At 38.1% G+C, this 13,685-nt stretch overlaps 1 protein-coding gene across 2 annotated transcripts in view; it reads right to left on the bottom strand.

The window, feature by feature from the left end:
• The window catches only part of INO80 (INO80 complex ATPase subunit), a 64,284-nt gene that overhangs the window by 26,278 nt on the left and 24,321 nt on the right, over positions 1–13,685 (bottom strand). For both annotated transcript variants that reach the window (XM_030948819.1, XM_030948820.1), the window contains 10 exons: positions 13,082–13,141; positions 12,344–12,486; positions 11,192–11,276; positions 10,573–10,690; positions 10,111–10,196; positions 8,955–9,122; positions 8,367–8,500; positions 7,570–7,637; positions 6,348–6,441; positions 5,061–5,238 (listed from right to left, as the gene is read on the bottom strand). In XM_030948819.1, coding sequence (XP_030804679.1) covers positions 5,061–5,238; positions 6,348–6,441; positions 7,570–7,637; positions 8,367–8,500; positions 8,955–9,122; positions 10,111–10,196; positions 10,573–10,690; positions 11,192–11,276; positions 12,344–12,486; positions 13,082–13,141 — 1,134 coding nt within the window. The remainder of the gene's footprint in view (positions 1–5,060; positions 5,239–6,347; positions 6,442–7,569; positions 7,638–8,366; positions 8,501–8,954; positions 9,123–10,110; positions 10,197–10,572; positions 10,691–11,191; positions 11,277–12,343; positions 12,487–13,081; positions 13,142–13,685) is intronic.

Consider the following 13,685-nt stretch of genomic DNA (forward strand, 5'->3'; position numbering starts at 1 on the left):
CTTTGAATAAGGAAAACTCTACACATCTTCTGTGGAGAATATTTGAAGAATCTTTGTGTAATTATCAGAACAATTGAATCCAGAAATGTTTGTAGTCCGAATAGATCATATCAATACTTGTCTTGATGCTCAGCTGGAACCAGAAACAAGTTTTTCTGCCTTTGAACCTTTTGACCCTAGCTTTTCTAATGAAGGCAGTCCAGGAATATTCTAGTAGGTCTGACACTCAGGCTGTTTTCTAGCTACTCATTTATCTATTCTGAGTTAAAATTGAATTTTGCAGAGAGAAAAAAATTAAGAATTGAAATAAGGCTGGCCTGGTATCTTTAGACTTGCACCTTTTCCAACCTTTTCCTTCTCTCCTGTGCAAAAGGGCTCTAAATTTTATCCTGAAGATTTTAAAAGTGCTAGCAGGGTTACACACATAAACAAATCCATGTTTAAAACCTGGAATTTGCCACAATGTCCTTTTGATACAGAAAAATATACTGACTCAGAAGTGGGGATATTGAGATGACAGTACAGTTTAAAGAAAGTAAAGCTCTTTGAAGATGCTCAGCTCTATATAGAAAAATAACAAAAAAATTTTTCTTTGCTTGCATCATAGTTCTTTTTTAATTGTAAATATCTGCATCAAACAATGAAATAAACTGCTTATAGACTAAGCCATTTCTGCCACTTAGCTTTTATTGACTCTTCTATATTCATAAAGATCAATAGTTTTATATTATATTTGTTTCCTATAGTATGCAGAGCATTATTCTGCACACAATAGGAAACTAGCAATAATTTTAGAAGCATCAAGAGGCATACCTCTCACTACCACAGGACCACAGGATGTACCTTCCTGGCAATTCCAGAACTTAAGTTAAGTAAAAGGTAAACAGGATCTCAAGTTCTGGTATTTTTCTGCCCCAGTTCCTAATGCACCAAAATTAATGGCATGCTACTTTCACTTTACAGAGCCTACCAATTTTATGAAATCCCAGTATTTGAAGTTGTAAACATTCAGATACACGATAGAAGCAGACACCCTGTACAGCATGTCATACATTAGATACATGCATTTCTATGTATGTAAAAAAATGCTAGAAAACACCCACAGCAGGAGTCTATTATGGATAATGCATTCTGGGCCCTTTTGTTTCCATTCACTGGGCAAGATGCAGATGGCAAGCACGTATCACTTGGAACCTGCTGACAAGAGAGGAGAACAGTCTGACTGTACATACATGCCAGCACTACCTGCACTCAACCCTAGCCCTGAAGCACGTCCTTCAGCTGCTGCCAGCAAGACTCATGGGCTGGAGCTGGCAAAAATACAGTTCATACTCTGACCGAACACTTCCTCCTCTATATATGAAAGCTGAAAGCTGACAATAGTCTTGCAATGACACTCGGCAGAGCTAAAAAGAACAGGTCAAAGCTTGGCCCACACTGTATAATGTGAAGTGATCCCAAAAACAGGCTCTTTCTCAGCTGACAATTCTTAATCAGTAATGCTGGCTTAAGCAACAACTGCTTCACATGTTTTCTCTGGTACTCACAGAGCCCCTTCTTGTTGGCCTAGCTGTCTGTATTCATTAAGATGCTGATCAAGATGAAAACAAACCCTTGCCCCTCTGCTCCAACTGAGTTTTGTGACTTGCTCCACCACCTGGTAAAACTGGCCATGTGCTGAAACAATAGTGTGGGAATCACAGGGCTGGAAATACATGCCTGTGGACAATGGATATGAATCCTGGCTTACTCATCTGAGAACAGAAACAGTGGCAACAGAGCACCAACTCTGCTGCTAAAAAGAGCAAGTCCTTTCCCATATTTGTGCCACTTCCTATGCTAATTTTGTCTCCTCTCCAGAAGTCTCTTTGGCTACACACCTGATCAAACAAAAAATTCAACAGCCATGAAAATACAAGGTTTTCTGCAGTCGGCTCCTACTAGATATGTTGGGGTAGGCCTGCATCAGCAGACGCAGGGTTCCACAGCTGAGAGTAAAGAAAGGACAGCAAGAGTCAGAGGGGGAAGAGTGAACGGCTGCTTTAGCTCAAAGCCTCTCTCTTCCCCATCCCTGGACCCCACACTAGGAGTACAGCTGATTTTATGAAGAAGAATCATCATTGCAGGCAGTCACAACAGCTTTCCAGTAAGTCTTACGATAGCAAGCATTGACATGCTGATTGTGACCCTGGTCAATAGAGGCATTTGGTAATTATTTCCTGGAAAGTCAGAATACAAGAAATGGATAGAACGGAAGTTAACAAACCGTAATTCCAAACCTATGCAAGTTTGTTACTCAATTCTCTTTTGGAAAACAATATCAAAGACCCATTTAAGATGACTTTATGGCAATTGAAGTACCTAGGAGGAAACAAATAAAGCTCCAAGAAGGTACTCAAAATAAGAGAAAAATATTTGTACCTGGGCATTAATCTGCTTTGAGTGCTAGATTCCTGTGTACAAACTATGAGCAGGTCACATAAGAAACATCCCTCTGAATTCTGACATATGCAGCTGTTAAGTATTCATGAATGGAGCAGTCACCAGATATAACAGGGACAGTGGAAACCCATCAGTTTCCCATCAACCACATACATGGAAAAGACTGGGTAAAATTACAAGACCGAACACAGCCACAGCTCTAAAATGGCTCACATACTTCAGTACAACAAAGCCAAAAACCAAAGAGGAAGATTCTTCAAAGCCACGGATGTACAACTATGCACTCCAAAATAAGTTGAAAGAAGGTCTCCTATACTGCAAATAGAGCTGCACATAAATATGGGTGATTGCTACCAACATCTTAAGCCCATTAACACTCCTACATTTTTAATAGGAATAAAATTACAAAAGGAAAGGAGGGAAAGGTTCATGTAAACAGAGCAGATTTTATATTCAATTGATTCAATGCATACAAATGAATACATATCATGTGGAGGTGTTGAGCAGAAGAGACCTCACACTCTGCAAGCAATTTCTGTATTTACATGATTAAACATATCTTTAAACAGATGCTACTTCAATTTCAGGAATATCCATTAAAAATAAATGTGTCTCTTTTTCTATCGACTTTTTTTCATACTTTGTCTCTTACGTCGGAAACGCTGATCTGAGCAGTTAAGAAAAACCTTTCCAGATTTTTACTATTTCCTTTTTCCTCTTTTCTCACCCTTCTCATTCCCTACATGTTACTATCTTATGAAGCCCAAGAGCAAGCCTTGGGGAATGTTACATTGAAAGCTTCTCCAGTTTGGCTAAGGAAAGAGTTAGTTCATTTCACTCACAATAATGTGCAGTGCTAAATGACAGTAATTTGTCTAACAGGAAAGCTAGAAAACAGCTTTAAAGTATCTGTCATAACTGCAGGGCTATTCTTCCTTTTGATTCACTGGGGTTATCACAAATGCACTGTATTGTACCCACTGATGAACTCTGCTCCTCAGCTGGTTTTTCTCTGTATTGAACTTATTCGTTGCAGCAGTCATTAGTTACACAGAGTCAACAGCCTTGGGAACCCCTAGGACACAAGTACTGACATCTTCAATGAATAGAAATTATCTGGAGAAACCAAAGTAATGTTTAAATCTTGCTAGACTGTGGTATAGGTGGGTCTGTAGCCTATCCTATTAATTTAATCATTTATATTAAAACCTACACATGCATATTCCACATCTTAGATATAAAATCTAAAACCTTAATCCATCTTCTGTCCTTCAGAAAATCTAATGATTTTCATTTTGATATTCATGCACACCAAACCATGGGCTATGTAAGGACTTGTTCTACATATGTAAAAACAAATGCAACCTTCTCAATTCTGATACCATCTTCTTTACTGCCACATTTATGACAACACACAAATTCTCCTTAACTGTACGAACAAGAGGACAGAACTATACTACAGTCTCAGAGATAAGCACTGCAGGCACTATAGAAAGAGCTGACTGTAATCTCAAAAAAACTAACTGAAAGCAAATTCATATAGCAAGAGATTTTACCAAGCTAGACATGGAAACACAGACTATTGAAATACCAGCACAGCCAGAGTTAACAGGCACACATTCACTTGGCTGGCTCTTTGTTTGATAACTAGGAGGACTCATTTTGTTGGCTTTGCTGTTAACCTGCAAAACATGACACCAAGTCCAAGGCTGGTTTCCTACTGCTTATGCGTCTTCAATTTCAACTTCCTCTACACAATATTCAATTGAATTCTGGCTATCTCCTTTCCCCTTCCAGACTCATGAGCAGAAGCAATATTCCCTTGAGAAATTTGGCACAATCTCACTGTTTCAGAAAAGATTTTTTTTACTGCATATCTGCTAACTGCCCAAGATGTTTTCCTGACTCCACGTTAGCACTTCTGTGAACTTATTTCCCAGTGAACTGAATCAATGGAGCCTTAATCTAACTCAGGAAATCAACGGCAATTTAGTCATAAAAAGGAAAAATCTTCACACATATCCTAGGCCAAAGACTAACAAAAATGATCTTGCATCACACAGTAATTTGAATACATCTGGATCTACCAGACAGTAGCAGAACCAAATTTCAGAGTAGAAATACAGCACTGAAAATGCTTGTTCACCAACTATAAAACACTGTCAGGCTGGTCTCTGTTTTCCCCAGCTGCTGCAACAATGTATTGAATTGGACAAGAGAAGAGTAGTTTCAGCCAGAAAATGACCATTTTGCACGTAAAAAACATTATGAAACTCCTAAGCTTACATATAGAGTCTATCCCTGACAAATCATGAGCCAAGTTCTGTTGCTCCTGTATCTACTTTTGGTGCTCCAGTAATATTTTGAAGACTTCTAAGTCAACTGGTTTATTCATTATAGCAAGTTTTGAAATGTAATGCCACATGTGAAGGAGACAGGGGTTAAACGATTTTTCTGTTCAGCACTCTAAAGTCTCTTAACTGTATCTAAAAAAACAGACAGTATCATCATCCCATTATCAAGTCTGTTTTCCCTGTATCATAAGGACAGAATGGTTTTCACCACTTCTCACTCATGAAGATTTGCTACTGTCTCCAGATCACAGAAATTTTGCTTACCTGCAGCAAAGTGCAGCTGTGCAAGTTAGGGAAAGACAGTGGGAAATTTACATCAAGCAAGAAATCCCTGTTCCTCAGAAAACATGACCTCTGCTCTTTGTCCTCTTCAGTCTCCATCCAGGAGCGCATGTGATGGAGCCTGTAGGATGCTTTCAGAGACAGGAAAAGAGCTAACCATCTGAAAAAAAACCACAGGAGATGCATTTATTCACTGCTTTGTGAAAAAAAGGCTTGAAAACATTTACAGCATAACTGTACTTGACAGAAATGGGATTTTTGTCAGAATATCAGGCCTACAGCATCCTGCCTAAAAGAAAATAATTTCTGCTAAACATCTTCAAATTTTTCTTATTTCATTTTTTTCTAAGGTGGCTTAACTGAATCTAAGTGATTAAGTCAGGATATACTTTGAAGCACTTAATATAAAATGGTCAGGCCCCACTTAGCCACTATTATTTAAAATTGCAACAACTTCTCTGTAAATTACATATAAATTATTTATAACATGTGTAATGAATGCAGAATTTATCATAAATACCACTGAGACACATTGAGAGAAATCTGAATTATGTTACTGAGGTGCAGTCCAGAAACAGTAATTCAAAATAACCAGAACAAAAAAATAACATTACACTTAAAAAGCCTTAAAGTGGAACATCTCTATTTAATAATAAAGACTTACGTTTAGTCTAAAATTTCTTACAGTCCCTATTAACCTGACTCAGAGTCTTTTCAGACTACACTATAACTTAAAAGTTCACCTCTCCTTTCAAGATAATACATTTGATGCTATAAATCCACAGTTCAAAGCCTATGCCTCAGAATGACATTCCATATTAAAAACAAGATGCGGAAAGTGTGGCTCAGGGCTGAAGAACAACTACTACAGCACAAGCTTATTCCACGTGTGTTTAAAACATACTCTAGAGTGCAGCTGGTAAGAACTGCACTGAACTGACCTTCCAAAGTCTGGATTTTGTGCTTGATAACACCAGCAACCTGCAGCATGACCCTAAGCAAACTCTTCTTTTGCCCTTTGACCATCCTGTGTATTTACAATGTCAACTCTTTGTAACACAGGATTTCTTGTGACAGGGCATAAAAACTGCATTGCATAATGGTGTCCTATACCTGGAGGAACACTCTAGAAGCTGTTCTAGTATTAGATAACGATAGACAAATGATAATATTAAGAGGCATAGAAAATGCAGGTTTAGAGAGGAATGACTGACATCATCTGTACTTTTCCTGTAATTACTAAAGGAGAAAAAAAAAAGTTGTCCTCACCTGGCTAAGTGTCCCTGATTCATAAGGTTTGCCATTTCTGCTGGAGAAACATCAATAAACCGGAGGAAAGAAAAACAGCTTTCTTCATTGATGCCTAGGTCACAGAAATACTGAAGTTAGGCCAACACATTTCACAGACACTCATAGCTGAAAACTGAATTTACTTCATCCATTCAGGACACACATTCTAGGACGCATGACAAACCTAGGTGAGTAAACAGGAGATCCTAATTTAACCTACATCTCTTAGAAATACTTAACCTAGATATTTTAGAAAGTTCAGTTTGAATCTCTGTCGCCAGACTCCACATTCCAGTTCATTTCTCAGTGTGGGCAAGAGAAGGGCTCTTACCAAAAAAGAGAAATACATTCTAGGCCCAAGTGCAGCGGACACTTGTTTCACTTATTAAGAATCAATAGGCAGTGTGTATATTTGCAAATTTGAACAAATATCTTCCAGACAGCAGACCAGAACATGCATACCTCAGGATGCCTGTCTCACATGCTCCCTCTCATCCAGGAAGTCAAATGGGTTAGAAGGAGCTGCAGGTATTGGTAGGGAAAAGCCTTGCAGGCCCACCCATGTGCACCGCATAGCCCCAATACCAGCTGAAGAGGTCCACGCTAACAGATTTCAGCATAGTAATGCAGCCAGTATCTCTCTTGCTTTATACTTCTGAAGATTTTCTCATCTCAGCAGCTGAATGATCTACTTAGCTCTTGTAGAAAACATATTCAATCATCTGTAATAAATTGTATCTGCCAATATCAGCAGCTTTTCTGGGGTTTTTGCTCATTGATAGATTCTGTGTCACTTGCATCTCACCTAGTTTCTAGTTGAAAGTAAGTTGGCAGTTTAAGATACAACACAGAATGTACTGAAATGAATCCAAGATTTCTTAGAATTGAATCTATGAAAAATTCACATTAGATTAAAAAGGCAGCACTAATCTCTTGAAGCAAGTTAAAACAAGACAGACTGAATTAAGATACTGCACTAGGATTAAGCAGTAACTAAATCACAAGTTATCCACAGGTTCTTCCAGCTGCTTTCCATCCTTTCCTCTCTGAGCAAATGAAATGTACATACAAACAGTAACAAAATTCTAGTAAGTTCTTATCATATTCTTTCAAAGAACTCATTAATCTGGCCTCTCAGTCCTTCCTCCTGAAGAAGAAGGCGTATTAAAATCCAACTTTCTTCCCAAGACTGAAAACCTACCCTTCCTGTGGAAGAGAGACTGCTGGATATGGTCTGGTGCAAATGGTGAAAGTAAAACCCGTAACCACCTGAAAATTAAAGGAACAAAACCAAACAACATCAATAAGAAGGTGTTAACACATAACATGTTCATTCACATAAAGCAGAAGATACAGAGTAGCCATTCACTTCTTCATGGTAAGTATTTTAGTGCTTTGAATATCTGGAATTGGACAGCAGTAGAAGGAAAGTGCCATCAGTCTAATGCACTGCTGTTAATTTGACACTGAGACACACCATTGTTGTGTTGGAACTGCAGACTGAATGCAGACAAAATTAATCAAAAATTGCCATGGTTGGTGAAAATAGCAAACTGCACTTGGGCAGATTCTCCTCATCCAAGGTGAGCACTAAAAGCTGTCAAGGCACTAGCAGATGCTCACATTATACCATGTTGCAACAGACAGATACTGACAGCTTCCTTGCATGAGAAAACTTACTGAAGGGAAATCAGGTGGGGCTTTTTTGTTGTTTCAAGGATCTTTTAAAGCTTAATTCTACTACACATCATCAGCAACAACTCTAAATTCCTTTTCCTGGCTTTCTTACTCAATCAAAGGGATATTCTGTGATTAGGATTCCACCAAGAAAGAGCACCTGTATCAGATGTTTAATAGCTGAATGACTAAAAGGAAACGGACTGCTCAGCCAACATCATTTAAGTACACCAGGTAAGGGAGCTCATTAGCATTTATAAAAATAAGTGTAAGTACTAATACTAAATATGCTAAACTGGATAGGAAGTGGAATAGGCTTGCCTGTCCCGTGAGTGGTTAAAGACCCTGATCTGTCCATGACGGTAGAGGAACTTTGAAATCTGGTATGGCTTTAGGGAGATGTGAAATGGAGACCAAGTTTCTTGTCGCTCAAACAGTTCTGGGTGATTGCACACCTGTAAGACAGAGAGCGTGTCAAAAGCTGGAAAGAATTAACCTAGTTCACTGCAGCATCTACATTCCAAATCAACCATGACCAATGATCACTGAAACTTTAGTATTGCTTAATATTGCATGGTTATTTTAGTGTATCTGCTCAAATTTGAACATGGCATCATACCTCTTGCTATTCATATAACAGCTATTGCCTCTTCTTCCCAAGTGAATGGCTTCCTTCAACCAAACTAACCTTTGTAACCAAACCAGTTAGCAGATGCATGCATCATAGAGCTAAAGCCCTTCTTCACCCAACATCAATGCTACACTGCATCTGAAACACAACTGAATTGTATGCAAACTTGCTTGCCTATGCTAGGTTTTTTCAATATGGTGTTTTCTAGAAGCCATATCTTAGTTTTGTGCAAATCAAGGATCATACTTTTCAAAAATTATTATTTAAAATAGCCTTACCTTCCTAAACTGCATAACTAGATTCATGAGACTACTAGTGGTGGTCTGTGCTTGCTGAGTAGTGCCCATTGATGACTGCAAGAGGTCATCAATAGAGATTTTGTTTTTCAGAGCTTGGTACAAGAGCTTCTGTCGACTTGTCTGCTGGCAGTACATAAGAATTTCAATCTGCAAAATGATAATGAAGATTTAGCCATTTCTTTCTCTAAAATGAAGGATGATAACATTATTGTAATAAAGCTGAAAGACACCTTGAGGAAAACATAACTTTTTCAAAAAATACATTTATAGGCAGCTGCATTCAGATCTGCATTTCAGGATCTAACATGAAAGGACTCAACTGACAGGTGTGTTTTGGAAGGCTTGTGATTATGTGGGAGACAGACCTTTAAAAGCACATGAACACAACTGAGTAAACAGACAGATTCTTAAGAAGCTGACATCACACCTGCAGCTGATCAGTTTAAAATCTGACTTCAATTCTACCATCCTACAGCTCCCCACTCAGAGCCGTGCTAAGGAGTGTCAGGACCCACAGCAGCGACAGGTGCATCACACAACAGTGTCTGTGGGAAGGCCACTGAAATTAATAAGCTCATCAGAACAAACCAGATGTCTCTCAGTCAATGACTCTCAACCTGGGGACTGCTGACCACAAGATCATCTAGTATTGCTAACATCCATGTGAAATTAAGAGACTGGCAAGAGAAAAGAGCATGATGCTGCCACTATGTACTTCTCTGTACAGGCAAGCAAAAAAAAATCCTAAATCCATGCCAAATCCATCACAAAGGCAACTGGAAATGTTTATCACCCAGTAATTGATTTATTAATCTCCTTCACTGCCATTAGGGATACTTCTGTCAACTTAACCAGGACTGAAGATACTTCATTTTTAGTGAAAAAATGCTTTTTTCACTAAAAAAGTAACAAAATGCTTTCCCAAGAAAAATGTTTATTAATTAGAAATTCTTCAGTTACATTCACATCTAATGACATTGCTGGGATGAGGTGCAAGAAGGTGAAGGTCGAAGAGAAGTCTACAGTCAGATTTCAGGTATGCAGACTGACAAACAAGTTTGCAAAAATCAGATCAGAGAACAGAGCTATGACAATAGAGCTCTAATACCCATTCCAGAGAAATACTTTTTCTCACCTTATCTGACAGTTCATTTTCCACATCCTTCTTGATTCTTCTCAACATGAAGGGCTTCAGGATCATGTGCAAGCGGGATAGCTGGTCTGAAATAAAGGGAAGGGGAAAGAAAGAACAATTACTTCATCAAAAAGGAAAATTATGTGTTTTATAAAAAATTAAGTCCCTAACTGCTCAGCCATTCCCCCGCCATGTGAGTTCTTACAGCATAGAGTTGATATTTTTCTCTGTTGATTTTTCTTTTTCAAATGAGTGCTGTGCTACACTGTTTTTCTGTTCATTACACATGCTATATTACAGCCAGAAACTTCAACATAAACTATCAACAGCAATCCAGTAATGTTCCAATCTCATTATGCATCCTCTGCTTTAGATGCCACATCTCATAGAAAATTTAGCCATTTTTAGTTCAAAAAGGTGACAGATTCTTAATATAAAAATCATAGCACACACTGCACTCACTCTCATCAATAGCAGATTTGTTCTCTGCATGGCTCTCTATGTCCTTAGAAAACCACTCATTGAACTCTTCATGGGAATCAAACAGTGTTGGCATGATAAAATGCAGCAGGGCCCACAGCTAAAAGGAGAGGAGAAAACACCAGATTAGCAAAAGTCATCCTGCTGTGGACAAGGTAATTGGGGATCCCAAAAGCTTGCAGCTCTTCATAAGCAAAATCACTTCACTAGATCATGAGACATGGCAAAATTAAACAAAACCTCAGCTGCATTCTCTTCCTGACTCCCCCCACAATGCCACAGATACCAACTTAACAGAATCCCATTAGAAAGCAGTGACAAACACATTCTAATTACTTCAGCCAACAAAAGGAAAAGTCACTAGAATTAGATTTCATCCTGTAATCTAAGTATTACTTCAAATATCTTTAGTTTTATTTAAATGTGTGACACGTTTCCATATTTTTCCCTCCCAGGGCTGATCCCGTGTTTGTCTGCCAGTGGTTTGCTACAAGCATGATCCCACCACCACACAAATACAACAGATTTCTCAACTGTTTACATATATTTAGTATGTTGTATTGTTATAAAGAAAAATCCACTCTTTTGAGCTCCCAAATACCTCAGCCATTGTGTTCTGGATCGGGGTCCCAGTCAACAACAATCTGTTTCGACACTGGAACTGTAGTAGGATCTTCCAACGAACACTGATGAATAAAAGCAAGAAAAATATTTTATAGAGAAAACTGTAGAATGATATGAAACATAAGGTACTTTAAGGCAAATTGCTTCCAGTGAGTTTCCCAAAAGATCTTTGGAAGTCACTGGACAAAACTATTACAGCTGTTCCCCAGTCCTTCAAAAGACAACTACAGGAAAAAAAAAAACCTTTCCCCAATTAAAAAAAAAAAATAAAAGAGGGTAATTTATTTTATTTTTCTAATATCTTTTTTACTCATTTTTAAAACAAATGCTTACTAGTAAAGTCTCATGATCAGAATAATTAACTTTCCAAAAGAAACAGGTACTTTGAATCAGAATGTCATGTATTTTTTCACACTCTACAAGAGGAAGTGTATAGGCTACTGTGGCAGGAGTGCTGAGCTACACATTAAAATAATCTTTGAGGGATGGTTTCCCAAGAATGCTGAAGAGACAAACTTTGGTCAGAATCAGCCTGCATCTAAAGCAGTTCTCAATTTACTGTGTACAGTGGCAACTTGGACAAAGGTTATGGGAAAGCAATTACAGAAATAAAGACGGACAAATCCATTACTTGAAAACAAACAGAAAATTTTCTGGCATAGAGTCTCATAACACAGACTGGGCTTTACTGCAGCCAACTGTACTCATGAGGTTCTGACCTTCATTCATGTCTGGAAGTGCCACTGAATAAGGAATCAAAATAATGCATTTAATGGAGCCAATATAAGCAATATAAGCTAAAGACTAGAGACCATTCACCAGGAAGAATTATGTGAGTAGTCAGGAGGGAAAGTGAACAGCATTTCACACTGTTTTGTTTAACTGTCCCGTGCTCCATGTAAGTTTCTGCTCCAGAGCTACCTTTTAATTATGTTTTTCATATTTGGAAAATCTAATGGATCTATCCAGTGTCAGAGAGTTATATAGATATTTAACTAGGTTAGATACTTAAGGGGTCTTATGTGTGTCAATTTTAACTTCTATCAATTTATGTTCTCTTGATGCTTTTTTGATACTCCTCCAAGAGGCTGATACACAGAAAAGATTTTGTTTCCAGTCAGTTTATTACCTGGAGCTACTCTTGAGTGCTTGTGCTTCATCCAGCACCATATACTGCCACTTCACTCGCTGGAAATACTTCACATCCTGCACTACCAGCTGGTAACTGGTAATTACCACGTGGAAAGGAGCGTCCTGAGTATACAATGTCTTCTACAACCACAAAAGGAGAAACAAATGTCCACATCATGTAAGTACATTGTCAAGAGTTCACTGTCATTTCAGACTTCTGTTTTACAATCTTCTCATTACTATTGCATTTTCCACAGCTGACTTGTATAAATTATTATATCAGAGTTACTCAACTAGTGGACCTGGACTTCAGCCCTTGAACAATTTCAGATGCTTCTTAATGTGCAAGGCAAGACAAGACCTGGGTATTGAACCCTACAAAATGCTATTGTTAAATAAGGAACAATATTGACAGAACTGCAGGGATCCTGTATTGGGATATCCCGAGCTAGGTTACTCAAACAGAATAAACAGTCCTTGACACTGAAACTTCCTGCTTTATTTACAGAGCTCTAGTTCTTCATCTGAACCCCACACCGCATTGAATTGCCCTGTATGGTATTGCTCTTCAGCACAAGAGAAGTCTTCCATCTCATTATCTTAATGAAAATGCTACTACAGGAATTATGAAACTCTGCATCCACGCATTAGTTTAATTTGGTGATATGTAGCAACAGTTTCTGGTTTACTGTGCACAGAGAAAGACAGTCGAAGTGCACATTCATGCTGGCATTACCTGACTCCAGAACTTTCTGATCACCTTTCTATCATGGGGATTTCCCCAATAAGGTAGCACCTGAAACAGTAAAAAAAATAGAAATACATTATTTTCAAAAAATGACACCAGCTCTGGAATTTTATAGTCTGTAGTGTACAAAATGACATACTTCTTTCTTCAAAACAACAAAAAGGGAAATTATCTTTTTACCATCGAGAAAAATCAGAAAGCATTTAAAAATACTTTGAAAAAGAGCATTCCAGGAAAAGGCATCAAGAAACTTGGCCTGATCAAGCTATGCTGAGAATCTAAAAATGCCCATTAGCATTTAGCACAAACCTTCTAGTCAGGTTTTTCTAAAAATTAAAAATGATATTTTGCTTATGGCAGAATGAGGTCTGCACTCAACTGCTATAGTTAAAGCTAGAGGACTAGAAGGCTTGCTGCCTGTTTAACAACCCCTATGGTCCTGTTGGTTTTCTATTTCAGAACTGACCCCAAAAACCTGAGATGAAGTTAAAATGTCTGGCATGGATATATTTAATATAAGAATTTTAAAAGCAAGCACTACTGCCAGAGAAAGCTGTTAAACTATCTACAGTTCAAAACTGCACAGGTCCTA

Source organism: Camarhynchus parvulus, chromosome 5 (assembly GCF_901933205.1).
Source record: "Camarhynchus parvulus chromosome 5, STF_HiC, whole genome shotgun sequence".
Classification (NCBI taxonomy): Eukaryota; Metazoa; Chordata; class Aves; order Passeriformes; family Thraupidae; genus Camarhynchus; species Camarhynchus parvulus.